The following is a 25,497-nucleotide window of genomic DNA, read 5'->3' as shown; positions in this document are numbered from 1 at the left end:
GGGATCCTCTGGCTCCCCTCGCAGTTGGGGCAATGGGAGCCTCCACTTTCCCTCATGCTCTGCTGACGCTGGTCCCCTTCGGGGTGCAAGGGTGTCGGGATCCCCTCAGTGTGAGAGAACCCCCACACCCTTCACGCTGCTCAGCCTGGCATCCCCTGGCAGCCTTCACGTCCACGTTCCCCCCACAGCTGAGGGGCTGGGGACCCGTCTGCTGTCACCGACGCTGACAGCCCACTCAGGCTCTCCTCATGTCCCGCGGGCTGGGAACCCCCCTCCCCTCACGCCCCGGGGAGGGGTGGCGATAACTGAAGCCCGCTCCCCACCGCCCCGCAGGACGAACCCCGCCGACCGACGCCCCGCGGTGCGGACAGCGGCGGGGAAACCCCACCCGCGGCTGCCGGAGGCGGAGCACCGCCCCCCCGCGCCCCGTCCCCCGCCCTCCCGGCGTGCCCCGCGGAGGGGGCGGGTGGCCCATGTCCGTGATCCCGGCATGCCGTGCGGCTGGGCAGCAGCCGGAGCAGCCGCGGCGGCCCTTTCCCCTCCCTCCGGTGTGAGACAGCAGCCGCCTGCGGAGCGCGAGTGAGGAGCCACCGCCCACGCCTCAGCTTCGCCTCTCGCCACCGCCTTCTTCGCCCCTGCCCCGCGCCGCTGCCCGGCCGGCCATGCCGTCTCGGGCAAGGTAATGAGCCGCAGAGCCCCGGGGTCTCGGCTGAGCGGCACCGGCAGCAGGCAGCACTACCACCCGCGGGGCTGGAATGACTGGCAACCCAGGTGGGCAGGGCTGGGGCAGGGGGCGCGGCCTGGCCGCCTGCGAGGCGTGGGGCAGCGGGGCTCAGCGGCTGGCGGCACGGCTCGGCCCGGCCCCGCCGCCGGGCCTGGGGAACGGAGCGGGGCTGTGCGGACCACGGCGGCTCGGGGCGGTGGCGGCGGAGGCACTTCCTGGCTGTTGGGCCTAGTTTGGGGCGGGCCGGCCGCCGGGCCTAGGCGGCGGGGAAGGGGTCGGCTGCGGCCGTGCCACGGCGGGGCGCGGAGGGGGATTTCCGGATCCGTGTCTGCCGGCGGGGCAGGGACCGGGGCAGGTCTGTCACCGCGCGGGGCTCTGCGGGACCCGGCCAGGGCTCCGAGCTCGCGGGTACGGGTTCCCCTTCCTCCCCGCCCTGTCCCTTCGTCCCTGCGGTCAGCCTCGGCTCGGTGTAACGTACTGGGCTGATATCCGGTGTGTATCCGCAGGCAGCGGCTTCCCTCTCCCTGCGCTTCGCGGTGGAAGACGCTTCCCTGGGAAGCTGAAGCGCTGGGGGGCCTGCAGCGGGGTGGATACCGGGGGGTGGGCTTGATAGCCGTGTTCCTTCAGTCTAGTTCTCAGACGGCAGTTTATCAGAGAAGAACAGAGGCTGCAGGAGTACCCGTAGTCTTCTGAGGGTTAATAAAATAGTACGGGATTATTATTGGGTTTGTGTTCACCTGGGGAAAGTAGTTGAGCTGTAAGTAGGCTGGGGTGAGAGCTCATACAGTGTGTTAGGTTTTAAAGTGTGATACCTCTTAGTAAGTGACATTCAGAGCCTGCTCACTTTAGTCAAGTAGAGATAGTTTATTTCAGGTCCTGATTGATACCTGGTTAATAAATCTGATGCCAATGTATTTGCTGTGCTGCTCAGCTTTGATACTTTAAGAGTCTAAATTGTCATGTAGGAATTGTAAATAAATTTGGTATTTCTTTCTGGTGGAAGACCTGGGGCTTTTTTAGTGTTTTTGGAAGTTTAACATAATATGGAACCCTGCTTTAAAACTTCCCAGTGAAGAACAGAGTGGCATGTGTTTGGGAATGTATTTACAGATGACGGTCGCTGTTGCGTGTGATTTAGACTAGGAAAATTGGGTGGATGTGAAGGTAAATCTTCAGATGAAACAGATGTAACTGCAGTATTTACTGTGAAGCAAGTTTTCCTGTTGCTCAAGCAGCAGCTCAGCCTCAAGGGTTAACACTAGAGGCTGTTCAGTTCTTAATGGTGTGTGGGGCATGGTTGTTTAAGTTCTAATTTCTGCTTGGTTTAATAACTGCTTGGTTTAATAACTTACAACTTGAAAACCTCCTTGGTGACCTTTTGTTACAACATCTGGATATTTTGGGGAGGAATTAAGAAGTCTGATCTCTTTATTATTCCTTAACTACTACCTTGCTTCATATTTCTGGGCTGCAGCCTAACTCTTGATCTTCGAACCTGGAAGAAATTGGATATACATTTTCTGTCTTTGCAGTGGAGAGCTTCTGTAAATGCTTTCTGGCTGGGTATATTAATTTGTCCCATGTTCTATCTTTTAGCCTAAAAAATTACATCTTGCAGTGTCTAGGAAGTTGACCTTTTCCAATATAGCGTTATCTTCAATAGGTTCAGTTATGTTAGGAAAGGAGCATCGTAGCTGCAGAAATGCTTTGCTTGGTGATAAGCCTGGATTAAGAAGTTACTGTCAGCTCAGTGTCTGACTGGTCCATGCCCCATGATGTAGTTCGGTGCCTCCTTAGCTCTCAGGTACAGCTGCTGTAAGCTGGGCTGCTAAAATAGTTATCCCAAAAGCCACAGCAGGAAACAAAAATCTGAAAGCTCTAGAGGAAGCGTGGCAGACAAGGGTACCTTCGTAGCATGGATGGGGCCTAGTTCTGTTCCCATCATGCTGTGTGTTAGAGCTCCTGCTAAGAAATAGGTAACACCTCTTCGCTGGTCCTGTCACTTGTAAGGATTTAACTTTGTCTTTTCCTTTAAATATTATTAATCTGGTGAGAAAGCCCAGGAATCAGGAATGTTCGCGCAGTCCCAAACACAGAGCACATTTTTCCCTATACGCCATGCTCAGTTTTTTTAAATCTCAAAAATATAGCTTTGGTGATACAGAACACGTGAGGCTACATTAAGATCTCACAGAAGTACACAGAGATTAAATCAGTCTTTGTTGTTTTGGTGGTAACTAATTTTTTTACAAGTGATTCAAGTGCACGGTAGGAAGGAGATCTGTTGCATAAAACTGGCAGTGTTTCTTTTTCATTGATTGTTTCGAGTGTGCTCTTGGACAAACCCCACGACACAGAATACACCCACTTATTCTTCCCTTCCCCTTTCTTTTCTGTTAGTTTCATTTAGCTTAGGTGATGTTGCTGGCAAATGCTTTCTTGTGGGGCGTGGAAGAGGGAATGCACGTGGCCAGAGTAATGAAAACTGCAGTAATGGTAGTTGTTTCAAGTTCCTGAAAGGGAAAGAAGGAACTGCTAATGCACAGGTGTATCATCAGATGGATTGTGTTTTCAAGCACACATTTTTGTCTGTGTAAAGAGAACTAGATTGATTGTCGTTACTAGGTCTAGATTCTTCTCAGTTTTTAATAACAATAATCAGCACTGGGATTTGGGGGGAAACAGTGTGAAACTGGAAGTTGGAGCCCACATTCTTCTTCAAGGGAGAATAGTTTTAAATTGCGGTCTGATTTTTTTTTTTTTTTTCTTTGTGCCTGCATGAATGCAGTAATATCTGTGAGATGCAAATGGGCTGGTTTTCCTATAATATGTGTATGACAGTGTATTACAGAGGAAGAAGTTGTCCTAATATATATGGGCGTATTAGTTTGTGCACTGAGGTGTACCAGACCCTAAATTAGCATCAACACCAAAACTTCTTGGATAAATGTTGGATGTATGTGATAAAGAATAGTGAGGGTTTTGGTTTTTTTTTTGAGAAGGCTTGATAAGATCTTGTTCCTCCTTCTTCTAATCTTTATAGCTTTCTAGACTTGTTTTCCTTTTGTTTGGTAAATTTCACTGCATTTTCCCTGATATGAGGGGAAAAAAATAAAATATCAGTGTGCAGGTCTTGCATGTGAGCAGAGTTAATTCGGTAGAGTACTGAAGGCAAATTACATACTGAAACAAGCAATACTTCCCTTTGATAGGGAATGCAAGTTTCACATGCTTAGGTGGTACTAAGCAGGAGTGTGTGTTCAGAGTGGCAGGTTAGCAAGTGCAGGGTGCACTATGGCTTTCTTATTCTTAGGCAGAAGTGAGAAAAGGAAGATAAGATTTTAATTAACAGGACCTCTCTGTCTCTCCTGTCATAATGTAGGTTAGCAGGGGAGTATACAGAAAAGAGAAAAATCATTCACCTCTGAGAAGTTCCAGAAATACCTTACTAAGTTCAGTACTGAAATTCATTCCTGAAAATTAAATATATTGTTCTCATGCAATGTGAGTGTTATGAATTACTAATTTCTGTTGGCATGGTTCCTGCCAAGCGAAGTTACCGCCTAGGTCCCCATGGGTCTAGACATGATGAGACAAGACAATGAAATATGTCTCCTCTTCCAGGTAGCTTACAACCTAAGCAAGAGAGCGGTATTGGCTGGCTCTTCATAACTGAGGACAAGTACCCCATCTTAATTAAAGACAGGACAGGAGGCATTGGCAGAGAGCAGAGAAACTAATCAGAGCAAAACGGCTAAGAAAGTGACGGTTAGAACAGTCCTTTTTACATGGCTGTGAAGGGCAGAGATGTATCTTACAGAAGGCAAGCACTAGTTGTGGATATTGTCTGTTTATAATGCTGGATTAACACATTGAATGACAAGCAGAGTGATAGTAGTGTAGGAGACAGGCTTTAATTCTTCTCCATTTGCATGTATAAGGAACAAAGAAAATGTTTGTTAGAAATCGGCTGAAATCTTAGTTTGAACAGGTCTGTAACTGAGAGATCTGAAAGTTGACAACATAGAGGTGTTTGAAGATGTCACTGAAATTAGTCGAGAATGGGTGTAGTGTCATGAAGGATGAAAGTTTGTAAGACTTCTCCGTGTTGTCAGGGATAGCTGAGAGTGGAGTGTGCTGTGAGAGGTGCATGGGGGCAGAGAGACAGAGAAATAATCTGTGATGTTGAAGGCAGTTTAGAAAATGAGATACAATATTAGTTGTGAGGTGCCATTATGAAGAGGTCAATGGAAAAGCTTGGGAAGAGATTCAGTGAACTGTGTGGGAGGTGCTGAACAGGAACGGGTTCAGCTCTGAACTGGCAACAAGTAATATTTGATCTCCTTTCACATGTGAGTGTGTTGAATATGGTGATAAAGTTGGAAAGCTATGAGATCAAAAAGGTTTTTTGGGTTTGGGTAAAATAGGGGAGCCTAAGTTTGTAATGTGAAAGCCTTTGTTTTTAATGTGAAGACAGGAGAATGAGATGCGAGAAAGATAAAAGAAGATGAAAGTGTGTCAAGTGGGAACCAGAGGGAACTTGGAGAACAGAGTCTTCCATATAAGAGCCATACTAGATCGGACCAATGACATAGCTAGCATATTATCCTGTATCCAGAAATGGCTATCAGAAGATGGCTATGCAAAAATAAGGACAGCATGCATATATGTGATACATTTTCTAATGTTCCCTCCCAACGTCTACCACAGGACAGAAGGAAACTGTTGAGCTACTATGTAAGAAGGGAGTGATGCAGAATCAAGAGGTTACTTAAAAAACTACTGTGACTGCAGGTAGTTGTCCAGCATTGGAAATGGCAGAATTGCAGTAGTAAAATAGTTAATTAGTTGTTATTTTACTAGTGGAAAACACTAGTAGGCTACTTCCACTCTTACTGTGTTCTCTCAACACAGAAGTTGAAACAAAAGTAGGCTTTGGGGTAGGCTCAGCAGGTACGGGTGGTGGGCAAGATGGACCAAGTGTTGAAAGAAGAGCATGGCAAAAGAAGGCTGTCATAGCTCTGCATGCTGGTGGAAGAAAGGTTGAAAACTTGGTTGGAAGCTGTTAATTGAGTGGATACAGTGACTCTAAGTTTTAAGTGTTTTATTGATAGAGATTTTAAGTAATGAAGAATTTTTCTGCATTATAGCAAATAACCTTGTCAAATAGAGCAAATAAGCCAGTAAAATTGACTGGCTTGAACAATAATACAACTCATATGGTGGTTTTCTCAGAATAAATCTTCCATGTAGATTCTGTACTTGGAAATAAAATTAAGTGGTTTGTGTCTCAAAATAATACCCATATGGCAGGGTCACTCTGAAAGAGCTGCAGATAATGAGTAGTATACACCAGATTGTTTGTAACAAGTTGCTTGGGTAAAAATTCCTAAGGCTTCCATTTAACAGAAAAAAGATGATATATGATAACATTGACCTATTTTTCTTAGAGACTTTTTCTAAGCCAGTTGGTCCATGCTTTCTTCATTCATACAGGTTAGCTAATCAAATCAGGCCGATGCTTCTGATGGAATGAGTAGACATTTTTGGAAAGTCTAGCTTTCCTTTTGTATGTGTGTCCCCCACAAAAAGAAAAATTTTGGGTTTAGGGAGAACTAGTGCCCTTTTCTGCTTGTTTACATAGGTGGATTATTTTCTTTTTCTGATGGATAGAGGCACATTAAAAAACACCTTGCAGAAAACTGAATGCAATCTCTTCTGTATAAATGATATTGCTAAACCAGCGTATGCAGGAAATTGGTGCCGGTGTTGGTGGTAATCAGGTAGTCTTCCACCCGGAACCAGGCACAGATGAAAACTGTCATGTGAGCTCTTGAAGTACTTTGTTTAGTCCCCATCAAGGAGCTTTTCAGGTGGAAATAAATCAGAGTAGCATCCTGAAGTGGCAAATACACTTTTGCAGCTACAGTATAAGGTAATCATAGACATGTTCATCCTTTCAGTTTCCCATTCCCACTTTGTCTAATATCGTATTTGTATTTCAGCTTATGTGTTGCTAACATTGTACCTTGTAGTTTTATTAGTATACAATGTTTGCTCAGGTCTGTGACAATGTCAATGTATGTAACTGACAGATTTGTTGTTACATAGACTTCTTTTGAAAGATGGTGCCTTAGGTCTGTGACATAACCTGCCATCTGCTTGGCACAATATAATTAAGATGCAAATACTGCCATGTGAACAGATAAAGGCTCTCCTGAAATGCAGGCATGAGTTGGGGTAGCTGGGAGTACAGTTCTTCCCATCGCCATGTGGGATGGCTGCAGTGTACCTTAAAGATATACTGGAGGGAAGTTGAAAAAGTAAGACTTTGACAAGTACCTGTCCACTGAGTGGCTGCATTTTGAGTTCTAAGCGGTAGTCTTTCAAAATCATGAGTACATTGCTGACATGAAAAATGGTATGTTTTTCAGAAACACATCTGGAAATTCAATGTGACAGGTACTTGGGTTGTGTGCCCAAGTCTTGACAAGCCTGCACCACGAACTCCCAGCATGTTGTGGCAGGAGCCTGCAGTAAAGTTTACTTCCCACCTCAGACATGGTGTGCATCACTGAACAGCTAGAAATGCACAGACCCAAGAGGTGGTGGGCTCTGCGTTTGGTGTGGATCATACTGCAAACTTCCTTTGGTTCAGAATCCTCCTTCAAAGCTGTATGGGTTTAGCAGCCAGTTGGGTCATGAAACATCGTTCTCTGGAAACAGTATCTTTCTACAAAGCAGTTTTTTCTCTGCCTCAAGGGGTAGAAACTGCTGGATATCTAAGTTATGCATTTATTATAGTGGGAACAACTTTTTCAGTGGGAACTGTTGTGTCTTGTTTTGATGCACAGGACAACAATTACACATTTTTAATAAAATTGTGCTTCCCTTTTAGTCAGGTGATGAAGTATGAACAGGTTAGCCCGCAGAAAGCTGTTCCCAAAGACGGAATGAAGCGAGCATGTGGATTTTCTCAGGGAAACAATAGGCTTATGTATTTTTACCACAATGGAAAATTTTCCTAACTGTTCAAAGGCTGTGCTGCAGGAAGGGAAGTTAGCTGATGAGAACACGTGTAGTCCTTCAGTTGATTGGGATACACAGAACAGTCTTAAAAATTGTATGTTTAATCAGTTTGCCTTCAGACTCAATGCTTGACAATTGGAGATGGTACAGTCTACAGCACGTTGCCTTGAAAAAAGCAGTGTTCTTTGGGGAGGTACACTGTTAACCCATCAGTTCTTAAATTTATCGGTTGAAACTTTGTCAGTCTATTTCATTGAAAGGCTAAAATAATTTGAATCCTTCGTAATAAACTGCTGCTCCTCAAAGTGATCTGGAAGTCTGCTGTTTTACAGCAGGGAGAAAATCTGGGGGCTCTAGCTGACTGGAAAATTTGCACATGGTTTAGGCACATTTAAAGTTCATATCATTTGAAGGTACTGTGCAAAACTTTACTGTTCAACATTACTTAGGTGAATGATGAAGGTCCAACCGTGTAAGTATTGCTGCAATCCTAGTTGGCTGTCATAAGCAAAGACTTTTAGTAAGGTCTTGCCTCTTGAGTAGCATAGCCTATTTTATAAAATAGGCCAAGCAGTGCTCAACAACAGTAGATGTGATGCCACACTGAATACTGAGCAAGAAAGAGTCCTATTGTGTGTACCTTGAGATTAATTTGCTTATACAGCAGAAAGGAATAATACCTGCCAAGCAAACCTGGTGTCAACCTTTCACTGTAAGAAAGGGCAAAAGCACAATTTTCTTCTTTGGAACCTTGTTCCAAATGATAGTATATTGTCTTTTAATATTCGCATAAAATATGTGTGTGGGGGTGTTTTCTATCCCAGTTGGCTTTGCGAGTATCAGCCCTCATGGTATTACTCTTCCAATTTTACTGAGGGCAAACTATTTTTGAAAATAGCAACTAAATAGTATTTAACTCCTTTCCTCTGAATTTGTCTACCATTTCTAGTCACAGTGTTCTTTTGAAACATAAAAGTGAAAGGCTTCTTCCCAAGAACATGTGGTGTTTTTCCTCACATGAGTTGTACTTAATTTACAAGAATGAAAAGGAATGAATGGTCTGTCCTGCTTTTTCTTAAATAATCAAATGAGCTATCCAAAGACTAAAATAGAAATAGTAGATCGTTTGCTTAGAGAAGAAGACCTCTGTAAATAATTTCAACAGTGTGATTCCAAATATATTCGAGTCAAACAAAATTTTGTGGATTTTTCTATTGGATGAGCATTGTTTTACTGGTTTCAGTGTAAAACCTCCAGTACTGCTTGTAAGAATGTGTTTAAAGTGATTGGTTGAATGTGGGTTCCAAATTTTCATGTGTGCAAGTTTCATGTACTAAAGTTACTGTATGTTTAAAAATGAAGTCACATAGTATATCCAGTGAGAGTTGATTCCATAATTTTCACCTTTTTCCTTAAAAACTTATTCTAGGCTATAAATCTATTTTCTAAGATGAGTGATTTTAACTTAATATAGATATTTTTTTAACTCTGTTTTTATCTGCAAACATTTACTCTGAAAGATAACAACTCTTAACTTACATTCCAGGTTTTGCCACAGTAAAGCCCGTTCTTTTGTTTTGCAATTTTTGTTTTACAAAAATTTAATGTACAATTCCTATATTGATTACCAGTGACATGTTAGTGATACCCCCATCTAATAAGTGGGTATATTGCTCAGTAAGGCCCGTAGCATATTATGTAGATGTTCATGTGTGGATTAGTAATGACTCGCAAATGGTAGACACTGTATTGCCTAGCTGTGATGTATACCTGTACATAGTTGTATTTTTTTTTTCAGTTTTGGGAAGTAATTTTTCCTTATATAGGCCTCCAACTTGAAAGAGACTTGATAACATCCTGAGAAAAGGCAGTGGCCCACTAGAATACATTTCTTTTGCATGTTACTGTGATAATGAATCAATTGAGTAAATTCTAATCCCAGTGTGAATTTAGGGTCGCTTTTTAAGCAACAGGTTAGATGTATTTCCTGTGTCAAAAAGCACATTTGGGATTGTCATTTAAATATGTTGCATTTATAAATGAATGTGAATCCCGCTCCTGTTATACCCCTACATAAAAAAAAATATTTTTCTCTTTATAGAACTGACAGTGCATCAGCTGACCAGGACAATTTAAAATACTCTTCATCCAGAGATCGGGGCAGTTCTGCCTCCTATGGATTACAGCCCTCAAATTCAGCTGTGGTGTCTCGACAAAGACACGATGATATCAGAGTCCACACTGACATACAGAATGAAGAAAAAGGTATACAGATTGCTGTTTCATGTGTAAATTGTGAGGGGACATTTGGAGAAAGGCAGTAAACTTGAAATGGTGGAGATTACTCCCCCCCCCAAAAAAAAAAAAAAAAGAAAAGGACAGTGAACAGCTCATTGCCATAGTATCACTGTGCTGAGAGATTTATCAGGGATAAAAGAAATGTGGTTGATAGGAATAGTGAGAAAAATATGCAATTGCATTAAGAGAAGAATGTAAGAGAAGACTTAATGCATTAACAGAATAAGCAGTCTTCCCCTAAGGAACAAGATTCTGGATGTGTTGGTCTGCAGGCTGTAGTTTCTTCCTGAACACTGTCTAGTGCTTCTGGTGTTGAAAATTGACTGCTTGGCTAATCTGACACATTATCTACTGCAGCAAACTGGAATCTTTGTTTGGAATAAAATCTATAGTTTCTCATTAATGGGAATTTCTACTTCTATATGCCTCAGTCAGACTTCATAGAAATCATATGATGGAGGATTAAGACTTTCTCCTTTTTTTTTTTTTCTTGTATTTTTCTAGTATGGAAATACTTTGTTTAGAAAATAGCTAAAATTCAGAATCATCTCTCAACTTTATTAAAAAGAAGTCTATATTCTGATTTTTCTTTTTCTTTTTAAATTCCTAAATACAGGTATCAAACAGGAGGATGTTTTTGCTTGCAGAGTCACTTTTTTGACTATGTAAATCTTCAGGCAGGCCAGACTCAAAAATCTCACAGGAATATCAGTGTGGGAGTCTTTGTTCAGGAACAGAAAAAGCATTCGCATTCCTCTGCTTCTGTCCTATAACTACCTGTAAAGAACTGTTGCATCTTAAGGGAAGTTACAGCTGGGTGTGCTGCTGCAAATTTATTTTTTATAAGAAGTAGGTGTTAGTAGGACGCAGGAGCATGAAACAGGTACTTGGTTTATCTGCATACCTTGAGAACCTTAGGATTTGGTTAACTTTAACAGAGAAACTTCTCAGAAAGTGAGTATATTTGTCAATGTGTCTCCTAACATGGAGAGTTTTACTGTGTTTCACAGACTAGCGTAGTAGGTTATTCTTACACTTTGAAGTATGCTAGTATTTAAAGAATGTACCGGTAATACATAGTGAAATAGTAAGTTTCAGCTAAATTTAGCAAGGTAGTCTAAAGTTGCTGGGAAGGTGCCATTTGAAAAGAAAAATGCACCTATCTCTCCCTGAAGTACTGTATCTTAAAGTGCTGAGCTAGCAGAGACATGCCCTGTAACTATGCTGTTTTGTTCAGGTGTGACTTTGAAAAGAGATGATTAGGACATTCTGTACTATAAAACTAAATTCCAGGTATTTCTAGTTCATTTTTATTTTGGGAGAAATTGATAAGCTTACAGATGCAGAATAGTTTCTTTGTTTACTAAGATTTTTCAATGAATCAATTGGAGTCTGCCAGCATGGAATTTTCATTTTAAGGACTTCTAGCTTTTCTGTCCTGGATAATCATGTGCTGTAAGTACCCAGAATCCTTGAGAAGAGGTTCCACACATCCCCTACCCCCCTTCCTCCCTGTTTCTGATATTGATAATAGAAATGACTTCTCACTTGATAACTTTTAGAAGTTGTTCTGGTTTGAAAACCTCCAAGGATAGAAGGTTCTATAAAACCTCCCTTAGCAGCCAGTCTAGGGCTTTGCCGCTCTGCTGGTAAATAATTGTTTTCTCGTATCCGTTTTGAATTTCCCTTGCTGTAGCTTGTGACTGTTAACTCCTGTCGTTTTCCTCTGCACCTGTAAGATTAGTCTGGCTGGTTTTCCCTCTTTTATTACTAGGATTTTTAATAGCCCTTCATGTTAACTAGTGGAAGAGTGCAATTATACCTCTCCCCTTTGTCTTCTCTCCTTTACTCTATAAAACAAGACAGAGGAGTTAAAAGTTTAGAGTTTCTAAAACTAAATAGAAGGCTCTTGGGATTTTACTTCTCAATGAGATATTCGCCCTTCCTGCAACACTTCCCTCCCTTTTGATTTGTAACTGAAGTGCTCAGAGTCCTTACTGCTAAAAAGATACTGCACAAGTATTTGTATGCCATGGTATCTGCTTTTTTATGCTAAAATTATTAACGGTGATGTAGGTGATCATGTCCTTATTTGGCCTCAGATTTAACACTTAAAGGGGAATTAATAGAATTTGTATATATCAAGATTTTCAAAAACTTTTTATACCAGGAGGTAGCTGAAGAGAGTTCTGACATTCTGAAAAAAAAAACCCATTTTTTAAATTACTGTAAATGACAGTTTGTTTTACATTGTTGCCAAAGATGTACCATTTACATGTCAAGTGGGAGAATATAGGTTTGTGTTTAACTCATTTAAGAAAATGACAAATATGCTGTAGCAAGTACTACATGCCTTTGCAGAAAACCAGAAAAGCTGGGATATTTTTTGTGCTAAAGTATAAAGTAACTTTTAAGAACTCCAGTAGTATATGATAGTATGTATGATAGTCTGGTTTTGATAGTTGATGTCTGTGGTCTGAATGCATGACTAGCTGATGTCTTCAGTTAAACTGATTTCTTTGTTGCCTTGAATTTTAGTGATACGCTTCTGTTTAGTCGTAATTCTTGTTGTTAGAAATAATTTTCTTCATGGGACAATGTTGGTTTGTTATGGTAAAATAATGTTAAAGTGTCATACATATTAGTTTATGTTTAAAAATTTGGTTTAATTTTGTAAATGCAAATAACCACAGATTACAGTAATTGTAACTAATTACAACTGAGACTTTGGACAGGATTTTCTGTAATGGTAGGATAGTCCTGTTTGTTTAGAAATGCAAACTTCTACGGGTAGCTAACAGCTTCTTATCAGAAGTTTTGCTTTCAAGATGATGTTCTTTACATCTACTAAGGTCAAGATTCACCCTGATACGTGAAATAATTTCTTTTTAACTATCCTGTAGGCTGCCTCTTTTTACAGAGACTCTCCTTTTCTCTCCTTTTCCCCAGGCTTTCCTTTATAAACTGATGCAGGTGGAACTGTGGATATACCTTTTCTGAAAGAAGCCTTGCATATCTTTTGTTGTTCTGGGTTGAATTTTACCAGTTGATTTTCTTCCCTGTGTCAGGCAGGGAGGCAGTTTAGAAAGCTTGCCTGCACAGCTGACTCAAAAGTGATCTGTAGTACATTGAGTGAGGTATTGGGCAGGCTCGGGACAGTTTCACTTCTCCACAGTACTGCACAGGAAGAACCGGTCCTCACAGTGGTGTGGCAGACTGGAAAAATCTTTGGTTTCAACATTTAAGCATATAAAATCTTGTGGATCTAGTTGTAAAAATAATTGAATTGCTCAGAATGACACTTATATTGCTGTGTTTTATAGTTACCAAAGATATACTGTGTGTATTTCAAGTGGGAGAATGTAGGGTTGAGTTTAATTAAAGTATTAGTGTGTGAAAATACTGACTGTTGTATGTTTAGGGAGAGTTGTTCAATCTGTACAGAAAATGATCTGTGTTTTTTCTTAAAAGCTTTTTCCTTTTTTTTTTTGACCATTTTACTGAGCCTGTGTGGTGGATTTATAACAAAAACTGAGTAAAAAATTATTCTGCATAATCACAGAGTTTGACAAGAAGGGCCCTGTAAAACACAGGGTCAGAAGTAATAATAAGAAAAGCCCAAATGCAAAAAGATCAATGTTAAACTTTATTGCAATAGAGATTTTTTCATATGCTTCAAAAAAAGACTGATAGATTCTGAGTATCTGACCTGGAACCTTACAGGGCATAACAAAAACGTTTTTTGCATGTGAGAGTGAAGAAGGTGGTAGAAGCTAGAGCTGCTAATTTGCATATGAATTGAATAACTCATACTACTAAATATATGGTCTGATTGCCTGTTTTAACCTCCTCTTGTTTTTTTCCACAGGTGGCTACAGTGTCAATGGAGGATCTGGGGAAAATACTTATGGTCGGAAGTCGTTGGGGCAAGAGCTGAGAGTTAACAATGTGACCAATCCTGATTTTACCAGTGTTCCGCATGGGAATCGTGCTTTAGCCACAAAAGACATGAGGAAATCACAGGGTAAGGATACCACAATTTTCTGGAAAGAAGGATCTCTTTTGGCAACATATCTTGTTCTGAAAAGAAGAACTAGATGATCTTAAGGTCCTTTCCAACCCTAACTATTCTATGATTCTATGATTAGGCAGTCTATATGGATTTTATTTTTTGTGATACATGATATGATATTGATAGAAACTGTCATCTTGTATTTACTGTTCCTGCATTGCAGCTTCCTTCATACATTAGGCAGATCTCTCGACTGTATAGCTTATGCTGTCAATCTTTCAGTTTTGTTTAAGTAGCTTTTGAACCCTTATACAGGTTTGCCAAATTTGGCAAAGAGATCAAAGGCTTCAGGAAGGAGAAGGTACTCTTAGATTTGTTGAAAATCAATGCCTGAGTAAAAACTTGTTAATTAACAAGTCCCTAGTGTGGGAAAACCTGCAGTGGTGAGCTCAACAGTTATCTGTTCTCCCTGGCCTGCAGGTCAACTAGTCATCACATCATACCAGCTGATTAGTCAGTAGATGTGCACTCCTGAACCAGCCACAATTCATGCTCCCTCTTGCTCGGCTGCGTATTAGAGGCCAGGAAGGAACTGGAGGCATCATAAGAATGTGGGCAAGGTCTTGAGTTGTAATGAGAGGAAATCTGGAGTTTCAAGAATGCTGGGCACGTTTTTGAGAAAGAAAGCTTCACTTTATCCACTATTTGGGTTTAATTTATAGCTTTTTTTTAAAAAGCAAAAGTTTTTCTGAGGGCTTTTGAATTAAAATAGAAACTTAGTTATGACTAAACACTGTCATTTATTGCATCATTTAGTATAAGTGGTAGTTGAGCCACTGACAAAAACTGTGACTGCTTTATGCCATCCATGCAAGTTATAAACATATACAGACATGGTGTTTCATCTCAGGAATTTATATTTCAGAAGATACAAGTGAAGAGTGAGTGTGCTTTGCAGGTAGAAGAACTGAGGTGCAAGTGGTGACATGACTGTTGCAAAAGCCCGATCCTTGGAATGGGTTAAACTCAAGACTTTGTAATCCCATTGTGGCATCTTGATATAAAAATTATTCAGTCCTTGTAGCACCTTGAATTATGTCTACATAGAAGAAATAGAGAATTGTCTAATAGAGAATTATGTGTAAATAATATTTCTGGTAGTGGCTTGTGCATGAATTTACTATTAATAGCGGCAGAAACTGTTCTGCTATGTATGAGAGCACCTTTTTAAGCCTTAAAATGTTAAGAACTATAATTTCAGATGATTGAAGCTGCTGCCTGTGACTTCTGTGTTGCTGTATGTGTTGTGTCCTCTGTCTGGCTGTTGGTTTTTCAGGAGTTTCTCCTTTTTAACTGGGTTGTGTTTGTAATTGTCGGTTTTGGCAAGCCATTTTTATTTTTCATATTGTCCTCAAAATCCAGTGGGATTATGTTACAACAGAATGTTTTGTATTTGTTTTGTTTGGTGTGAGCTTTGAGCAATTTTTATAATGGCTGTCTTTAAGTTAGCACGTGGCTGAGACCTTGCTGATATTTCACAAATGGAAGTTAAACAGGTGTTTATTGGCTAGTGTTTTGATTTCAGTATAACATCAGTTGTGTTCTTGGTTAGCTTATTCTTTTATTTTTAGGTTATGATTATGGCTCAACAGACAGCTAACATTTACTCTTTTAGGGAGTAATGCCAATGTTCATCAGATATTAACTGGATGCTGCTTTTAGTAGAGAGCTTTGAACAGTATGTCTTGTTCTAGCAGCAGTTAATTGTGTGTTTCATACCAGTAGCCTTGGTAGTGGTAGCTTTATTTACACGGTCCTGGTTTCAGGATTTATTTGTGTGTAGAACAGCACAACCGTATTTCAAAATAAATTACAGCTTTTCCTGAAGAGATTACAAACAAAAAGATAAATCTGAAAAGACAACAGTAAAAAGTTGCAAGTTACGGATTTAATGAATTCAAGGCTTTTATTTGTTGTTGACTTTTCATCTAACACTGAAGAGTCAACATTATTAGGGATGGGAGGGTAGAATAATTAGGCACCTTACAAAGATCTAGAATACCCTTATTAAAAGTTATTTAGTAAAACCATTTTTCAGTGTTTTCCAAACCACTGCATCCTGGTTTGCCCTTCAGGAGCAGTATGTAGTGACCTAACCCTACTGTGCCAGTGTAGCTTCCCATGTGCTTGCTGAGTGGCAGAGATCAGTGCAAACTGGAAGTGACACAAGTGATGCATACTGTGCATTTCAGGTCACTGTTAGTGTTGGCAGAGTGCAGCTGTAGGAATATTGTAGAATAGATTTTTCTCTTCCTTGTGAGGCGCATCTGTTGTCTTGGAAAGGAGTATATGTTGTGGCAAATACATTGAATTATTTAAGGACAGATTCAGATTGCTGTTTTGAGAAGCTTCATATAGAGACAGTCTAACAGTGAAGTAAGTTTGTGTAGATTTGGATCAGCTTAAGCGTTCAAAATACATTCAGTAGTGTAGAACATAGTACTTGCCTAGCAGAAGAGTTTTCACATGGAATTATTCATGAATAGCAATTGGACTTTTTATTTTGTCTGCTGTAGTCTGTATTAATTTCCATTGTAACCAAGCTTTAAAAGAACTTCCATTTTTATTTGCATATGTTTTGTTTCTGAACTGTTCATTAGAACTTTCAAAAAAGAATGTTTTTCCTGGTCTGGTGATCTGCTGCTGCCCAGGTTTTATGGAGAATGGTAGCTATGGTACAGCCCCGCACAGGCTGCATTCTTTGTGGCAGTGCTTTTTCAGGGCTCGCCAAATATTCTGGGCGGGTAACTGCACCAGGTCCATCTTTCTGGAGCTTTGCTATGTATTGACCATTGGCAGGCAAGCCTTGGACTACACCTTCTAGCTCAGCTCTGGGCAGAAATAAAAGGAGATCTTTAGATGCAAGTGATCATGTATCAGGGATTGTAGGCATTAGTCTGGCACCATCACTCTAGAAGATGTCAGATACTTGCTTCAGAAGGTATCTTTGCTGATCATGATTCCTTGTATGTTTCTCACCAGACACGTGGCTTTTTGTCCACTACTTAAGACTGTGGTTTCCCCATAAAGAAGCTTTATTCTTCCTAAATGGATACGTATGCCTTAGTCTCCTGTAAAATCAATAGCATCTTAAAAGAAGTGCTCTTAATACCTGTCATGTAACATTTCAGCATGTCTTGTGTAGTTGTGTTAGCTAGGAACAAAATGTAGATTTGATCCTTCAGATTTACTGCTATTTTAATGTTTGCTAAGCCTGCCTTGTTCTTTGGGATGTCAGATGTCTTCAAAACTAATTGCTTAAACTGATGCCTGGCAAGAAACAGATTATCAAACCTATTTTACTCATACCCTCTTTTAAAAAATAAAGACATGGAAATAAGTTTGAGAATGTTCTTCATTACTGTAATACAGTAGATATGCTCTTCTGTAGAAGGTGTCATGACCTATAAGAGTTACTGGTCTGTGTGTGGATTCACAGGATTCTGTAACATACAAGGACACAAAGGTTTTTGTTTCTTAAGTTTCTTCATTGCGAATTACTACAAATGACCACTAGTAAAGGAAGTATATGCTTACAACTAATTGTTTGTATGCACACCTATGCATACTTTTCAGAGCCTTACTGGTACAGCACTTTCCAGGAGTGGGGCAAATTGGTGGCAAAGTCTCACTTCAAAATGATCTGCATCAGCCTGGAGTCAGGCATTCCCAGTGAGGGTCTGGTCTGTCTGGGAGATCTTGTGTAGTGAAATCTTTGCAGGGGAAGCTTTTGGAGAGAAGCTTCATTTTGGGTAGAAAGCGAGTTATTTTTATCCTGTTGGAGACATAAGGGGGTGTAGGGCACAACCACCTGGAGCACCAGTAGCTTTTGCTAACTGCTGTTTTTCACCTGGAAGCAGGCAATAGATGGTGCTGTGTTCTGAGACCAGTATTTGCTTTCTCAGTCTGTTTTTTCCCATTTGAGTAGCCAATAACTGTTGCTTTCCAAGGGTGTCTTCCACCATTGCAGTCTATTTTTCATGTCTCCAGACAGTAAGTTGTTGCTGTTTCTGGGTTTGTCCTTATTCAGGGTATGTTGGGATGTCTCGGGTTCCTCGGTACCCAGCTGCCCTTCAAGGATGCTTCACGTTCCCAGGCCAGGTTCTTGGGCTGGCAAACATCCAGGCTGGCAGACATCATCTTCTGTCAGTGTTTTTGCATTATAACCTTCCCATTATAAGCAGGTTGCCTTTATGGCTTTATCCCAGCATAAGATTGATGTGTAACATACTAGAGGAAAGAACTGTCTGTAGTTGTCTTGAGTGTTCGTATAAGAGTCATGGTGACTAAGAAAATCTCATCGTGTTCCCATGAATCCTCTAATTTTAATCATCATGGAACATCTAATGTTAAACTTCCAACAGAAACTTTTTTCCTTTTTGCAGATTAGGGAAATGAATTATTCGTATGAATTCATTGTAATTGGTACCTAAGGGAACTAAATCCAGGGGTTTGTGTAGAAGTAAAATAGTTCTGCTTAGTTCTGGATGAGTTCTGCCCAGGTACTGGAGAGTCCACTGGAAGAAATTAAACATTTAGATAGGTAAATTAGATTTTACATTTAATTTTCCTTGTATTAGCTTTAAAATAAACCAGGTTTTATCTTTTTTGCCTTTTTTTCTCCTATTACGGCTTTTCAAATGCACAAATACATATTTCAGATAATACAGATCTTACTGATCAAGTGCTGCAGACAAAAGAAATAGATGCCTTTTCTTTTTCAGAGCGATCGTTGTCTTATTCTGACGAGTCTCGACTGTCAAATCTTCTTCGGAGGATTACTCGGGAAGACGACAGAGACCGAAGACTGGCTACTGTAAAGCAACTGAAAGAATTCATTCAGCAACCAGAAAACAAACTGGTAACTTCTACGCTTGCATAGCACTTGTTTTATAAAGCTATCGTTTTAAGAAATCTATGTACTGGGATATGTTTGTGAGGAATATTTTATACAAAGAATTTCCTTCCATAACAAAGCATGTTCCTGGATTGCATGTCCTTTTTCTGGCATTGAGGAGATTTTTTTTTTTTGCTTGATTACGTACGACATATTGCCCTAAAGCAGATTACTGAATGCATGAGCTGTAGGAATAAATATGGTATGCATGTGGGGTTTTTTGGCTGGTCTTAGCAATATATCCTCTAGATCCTTCAGCAAGGAAATAGAAAACTAATAAAATGTGTTGTCTTGTTCAAGAACTGTTTCTGTATTTTAATTTAAAAATATGCAGATATTTAAATAGTCTTGTGAATAGCTCATCTTAGTTATTCAGCTTTCTAGCTGAACACCTTTGTATGTGGACTCCCTTTTATGGGAGAGAACAAAATGAGTCTTTGTTTTCATTACATCTTTGTTTTTTTTTTTAAATGGGTTGTTGAACTAATACCCTCAAGTGTTTCTTAAGGGTTGGGTGGGGGAGAGTATCCTGCTGTGGATATATGTTTTTACACTACTTAAATAAAGTATTTATTTTGTCTGACACTTTTTACCCCCACTGTTTTGGAGAGCTTAGGAATTCTCCAAGCATTGAAAAGGCAGGAAGTGATGGTTTAATATCCTGCCACTCATTTACTGACAGTGCTGTGATTTTTCAGTTGTGGATAATGTGTCTATCCATATTTATAGAAGTTGGTTCATTCTGTCATTATATGTTGATTAACTAGTGTTAATTGTGCTCTTTTTCAAAAGGCATGATAGTCAAATACCGAGACTTTTATATTCCGTGCACCTAAGCATAAGCAGACCATGTGCAAGCCTAGCTAATACTTCAGCTTTCCTCTGCAGCAAAATCCTTGTTAGCACAAGTACAAGTTAGTACTATGGAGTAAATGTGTTCCCCATTTTTCCTTTTATAACTGCATTTTATTTAGGTTTATTGGTATCTCAGGTATTAGAATAGTAATTCCAGTATGTTGTAACTCAGTGTTGACAATCTTTGTTAATGGTCAGAATGCTAGAAGCCTGTCACTGAGAAATTTTTCTTTAAACTTCTTCCAGTTTGGTAATGAGAATAAGATCAGATGCCAAGTAATAGCCATCATGTCAAGCCTAAAACTATAATGGACTATAATAGCAGTATAAAATAGGAGTAGCTCCTGCAGTTCTTGACACTATAAAGTGTAGCTTCATTCTCAGGGTTGAAATGTGTGTTCAACGAAGTGAATTTAGTCACTAGCCAGTGGCATTGTCATGTAATGGCATTGTGCTCCAGCTTCTAAATCGTATAGGTACTTCTCATGTCTCTTTTGTGGATACCAGGCACATTTTTAAAACCTCCTTGTGAGTTCTGAGGGGCCTAAGCATGTGGACTTCTTTCCAACCTGTGCCTCCTACCCCCTGCAAAAGAGTGATTTTGCTCAAAACTTAGCAACAAAAACTAGATATGAATCTTTAACACAATAGATGTTATCTTGCTGAAGAAAAAAGAACAAACTTTTTTATTAACTCGTCAAGAAGGTTTGTTCTTACTATCTTAAACAGTTGCAGCTAATGTATTATTTTGCAACTCAACTCACTAATGTGGAGAGGTTTTTTTTTACTGCATGTTAGGAAAACAAGTATTTCTGGTTATGTTTTCTGAGAAGCACTGGTTCATCAATAATGGTTCATCCCCCTAAATAATAATCCATTTCTCTGAAATTCAGGTTTGCCTCAGGAGAGATGTTACTACTTCAGATAGTATTATCTGATGAATTAAATATTTAGCTGACTCAACTGGCTATTAGTATAGGAGACTAGGTCTTCAATAGATGCTACTGATGAGCTGTATCGTGAGTTTTACATTTGTGATGTAATGTTATCAGGAAGAACTAAACATAGAGCAAACCCTGATAGCAGGCTGCCAGTGTATTTTTGTGGCTACTGTGAATAAATATAAAATATAACATGTAGGATAATATTGCAGTATTGCTTAATATAGTTCATCCTAGTCTGCAATGGCCATGGGAAGCATAATAGCATTCTATTAGCAAACACTAACATGGTTGTAAAGAGTATCTAGTTTGCAGAAGTTACTGTGCCATTATTATGCTTATGGCTTTTATGTATCTTGTAGGTACTAGTTAAACAACTGGATAATATCCTGACTGCCATTCATGATGTACTCAATGAAAGGTAAGCTGGAGAAACAAGGCTTTTCTGAAAAGGGAAAAATAATGACAGTGTTAGGTTTGGATTTCAATGTAGAAATAGAATGGAAGGAAGAAAGGTTGAAAGAAATTCATTCAGTAATTTTGCGTGGATGTGACGTTGCAGTAACAGGACAGAACTGCAGGAGAGTTAAGACTCCCTTAGGCATATCAGCAATACTGTTAGACTGTCTAGAGTATACGTAACACGAGAGAATTTGAATGCACACCTGTGGCTTTTAGGTTGTAGGTAATATAAAGTCTGTCTCAGCTATGTTTAGTCACGTGGGTGTAGTAGTATGCTGCTGTGGTTGTCTAGCTGGCAAATTGAATTTCAGTTTTTTACAACCTGATCTAATTGATTTATATGCAACTAAAAGGATATGTAGAGGGAGCTCAGGTGTTGGGGGGAGCTTTTTGGTGTTCATGGTTACTACCCAAAGCCATCTGTGTGTTAAGAGTTTTCCTCTTTGGATAGTGTGTTTGAAGTAGACTAGCCTATTCATTGCATATTTTTATTCAAGTTGCTTCATTTCATAGAAATAATTATTTGACAGGATTTTTCAGATTATTAATTTTTATTTTAGCTTCATTGCTGCTGCCATTAGGTAGGAGAGAAGTAGCTTCATTCATGCATGTATTTTTCTGCTTTAGAAATGTTCTAATTTGTTCATTGTTTATTCTGCTGTCATGTCTGGAGATTTCACTTGTGTTTTCTTGCCCAAAATACAGTAGCAAATTGCTGCAAGAACTGAGACAGGAAGGAGCTTGCTGTCTTGGACTTCTTTGTGCTTCTCTGAGCTATGAGGCAGAGAAGATCTTTAAATGGATTTTTAGCAAATTCAGCTCATCCACAAAAGATGAAGTTAAACTTCTTTATTTGTGTGCAACCTACAAAGCACTAGAGACTGTAGGAGAAAAGAAAGCCTTTTCATCTTTAATGCAGGTAAGACTACAAGTTAAAACAGGATTATTAATGGTTTTTCCAGTGCAAGGCTTGAATTAACTTTTTAATTGGAATGAGTGATAAGTAAGGCTGTGTTGACATAATGCGTAAATATAATTACAGCTGGGAGGGAACTTTCTGACTGCATGGAATTCTTTGGTTCTGATAACATTAGAAAGGAATGTCTGGTCTTCGTAGACAACATATATTTTGATGCAAGTTTTTGGTATATATTGCAGATTTAAGAGGAAGAGTCTTGTTGAAACCAAAAAGAGAATTTGGGTAGAATGGTGCACAAACCCCAGCCAGATAATTGCTTTGTACTACCTCTTATTTACAATTTCTAACTTGAATTGTGTTCAGATCTGAGAGGGAGTAGGATATGTGCAGACAAATCTGGTCCCCTGGTTCTAGTTCTAGGGTCTGTAATTTTGTATGTAGAACAGCTAGGTCCAGGTCTGTGCTCCAATTTAATAACTACTTTACAGAGCCAAAAAGCTTCAGCAGGAGAAGCAGGAACTTAACTGGTTGGTCTGTGTCCCTAGCACGAGAACCTGGGTCTGCTGCATTTCAAGCAAATGGCCACTTTATTATTTTCATGCAGTATATGTTATGCTTTTTACATTTTTCCTTCCTTCAGAAAGAGTATTACAATGTTTCTGATGAGTTGAAATAATTCACTAAAAAGTGTTCAACACTGAATAAATCTGTGTCTAACACTGTAACTTTTTCACACGTCGTTTTAAGGAAGTGAAATGTCTATTGGCTTTGCTTTACTTTTTAGCTTGTAATGACCAGCCTGCAGTCTATTCTAGAAAATGTGGATACACCAGAGTTACTGTGCAAATGTGTCAAGTGCATCCTTTTGGTGTCCCGATGCTACCCACACATTTTCAGCACCAATTTTAGGGTAAGTTTACTTCTTACTCTGTATCTTCTTTCTCACATGGAAATGTTGGTGCAGCAAATTGGGTTATTAATCTTCCTTAAAAATTGCTTTCTAGGACACAGTGGACATACTGGTTGGGTGGCATATAGATCACACTCAGAAACCTTCCTTGACACAACAGGTGTCTGGTAAGTGGCCAAGGAGTCACTAATGTAGTACACTCTGGCTTGCAGATGATATGGGTTTACTTACATGAGTCTGATCCTACTGACATAGAAGTTAACATAAAACCAAAATGAGTTTCTGGCTACGTAACAAGAGATTTTGTTCCTAATTTTTTATTATAATTGCGTTTGCCATTTTATGCTATAGCTGGAAAAATGGGATGCTTTATTCGGGCTAAAGTTAAGCGTTATTAACTTTTTAACAGTTGTAAATAAGTTTATGGATCTTAACATATTCTCTGTGGAAGAATATATTTTCTCCTATGTACTTCTAGAAAATCTTTGTGATAGATACTGCACTGGCATTTAAGAAGTTGGGAAGCTTCTTCCTATAGCTAGAGCAGTTGTCTTGGAGCTGTTCACAGCAAGTCTGTTTCCTTACCACAGCCCTACATTCCATCATTAATGTTTAACTGCTGTGGGGTAGGGCTGAACCTCAAAATGAATTTGTCAAAGGGATGAATGAGGGAAATAAAATTTATTTTAAAAACTGCATGTTAACATTTTGATGCAGATGACCTTCTCTTACCTTAGCAGCTTTTACCTCAGCAATATTTAGTTTTCATGTTACCTTGTTCTGCTATTTTAATTGCCCTGTTTTTTTTTATACAGGATGGCTGCAGAGTTTGGAGCCCTTTTGGGTGGCTGATCTTACTTTTTCCACCACACTCTTGGGTCAGTTTTTGGAAGATATGGAAGCTTATGCTGAGGTAAGCAAGACTTTATGGTATATACCAGAGTGAACTATTGCAGATTTCCTAATCTGTAACTGTGAGTCTGATGGATGTATCACATGTGTAGAAAATAAAATTACATGGTTTTCCTGGGGAAAAGAGGATCAAATTACAGAGTATACTTAAGGCATGTACAATAACAATTGTACACAAATCCTCATGAAATGCTTACATAGGATCATAGCCAGGATTTCAGCCATTGTTTGTTGAGAATAGGATGATATAATAAAAATAAAAACAACCAAGTAGGAATGCCTTCATTTTTAAATATCTGCAGTAAAGACATTTCCCAGTCTTTCCTTGGTGTTTTCTCTAATTGTCCAGCGTCGGAGTTTTTCAGAGGTAGTGACTACTGGGGGGGAGAGGGATATTTAATGCTTCTGGAGGTTAATGGTAAGTTTGTCTTTTTACTAAAGTAACAAATTATACTGTGCAGGAAATAATGAGGCAGGATCTGATAGAAAACTACAGTATATTGATTTAACATACTTTGTTTTGACTTTGTAACCTTTGCTTAGGTAACAGGAGTGTAAAGTTTATGTGACGCTGGCATTAAAGGAAGAGTTTTGGATTTTAGGGAGGAGCGTTGCTTTTTTCTTAAGGTGCTCATATGTATATATGCTTCTAACTACATCATGCTGTATTATATGTGTTAGCATGCCATTCCTATAGGTGAAATTTTACTTCCAGCTTAATCTGTTTCATTCAAGGTAGAATAAATGATTTGATATTATTAATGTACTTATATATACATAAGGCTTCTGATGGTACAGCTTGAGTTAAGATTCACAGACCTCTTTGGCATTGTCAGGCACACAGAAACCTGCGTGTGACTGTAGGCAGAGAGTTGAAAGTGATTAGTCAGGGCAGTAAGTCGCTACTTATCAACTGGTCTGCTGAACTGGACATCATGTGTATTCTTAGTCACGGAAGAGTTTTAAGATAACACATATTAACTTAAATCATGGAGGAGGTGTTTCCTCCATGTGTGTGTTTACCTCACACTGGGGTAGACCAAGGCTATGTCTATACTAATGAGATCAGTACGTCTGGAATGTTCCCAAGCACTGATGCCAGCTGGCATGAAGTAGCCTGCCAGTAAACTCATGATCTCCAGATCAAGGTAGCTACATGTAAACAGTGTCATGGGAATGGCCACTCGAATGTTTTCACTCCAGTTTGTGGATGGAAATTGTTTGACAGAGTGGTGAAAGTGTGCAGACAGCTGTACGTGCAGCAGTATGAATGATCATGTTCTAGGGGCCAGAAGCATCATGAGTCTGTGCTTTAATTTACAAGGTATAGCCTGAGCACTCCATTTCAGTGGGTAAACTAATGAGCAGCATCTCATTACTGCTCTGTGGCTTGCTCAGTGTCATTGTGTGACTCTATCCCATCTCCATATATATATAAAGTTAGAGATACTGGATAAATGTATCTATAATATGCCTGG

General features: G+C 39.6%; 1 protein-coding gene across 5 annotated transcripts in view; it reads left to right on the top strand.

The window, feature by feature from the left end:
• The window catches only part of SMG1 (SMG1 nonsense mediated mRNA decay associated PI3K related kinase), an 86,399-nt gene that overhangs the window by 19,224 nt on the left and 41,678 nt on the right, over positions 1 to 25,497 (top strand). Inside the window, exons 1-9 of one of the 5 annotated variants that reach the window (XM_061473318.1) lie at positions 521 to 771; positions 9,855 to 10,018; positions 13,920 to 14,075; positions 18,848 to 18,984; positions 21,179 to 21,237; positions 21,984 to 22,197; positions 22,982 to 23,107; positions 23,202 to 23,274; positions 23,923 to 24,020. In XM_061473318.1, coding sequence (XP_061329302.1) covers positions 683 to 771; positions 9,855 to 10,018; positions 13,920 to 14,075; positions 18,848 to 18,984; positions 21,179 to 21,237; positions 21,984 to 22,197; positions 22,982 to 23,107; positions 23,202 to 23,274; positions 23,923 to 24,020 — 1,116 coding nt within the window. In that variant the 5' untranslated portion in view covers positions 521 to 682. Of the gene's footprint in view, positions 1 to 520; positions 772 to 1,013; positions 1,080 to 9,854; positions 10,019 to 11,288; positions 11,345 to 13,919; positions 14,076 to 18,847; positions 18,985 to 21,178; positions 21,238 to 21,983; positions 22,198 to 22,981; positions 23,108 to 23,201; positions 23,275 to 23,922; positions 24,021 to 25,497 lie in introns of those variants that run through there. The other 4 variants (XM_061473321.1, XM_061473320.1, XM_061473317.1 and 1 more) reach the window with 4 other exon arrangements.

This window comes from Pezoporus flaviventris, unplaced genomic scaffold, assembly GCF_033815535.1.
Source record: "Pezoporus flaviventris isolate CSIRO_AGI_PZ_B2104156 unplaced genomic scaffold, CSIRO_AGI_Pfla_v1 ptg000078l, whole genome shotgun sequence".
In the NCBI taxonomy this organism is placed as follows: Eukaryota; Metazoa; Chordata; class Aves; order Psittaciformes; family Psittacidae; genus Pezoporus; species Pezoporus flaviventris.
This window is presented reverse-complemented; position numbering and strand designations above follow the sequence as displayed.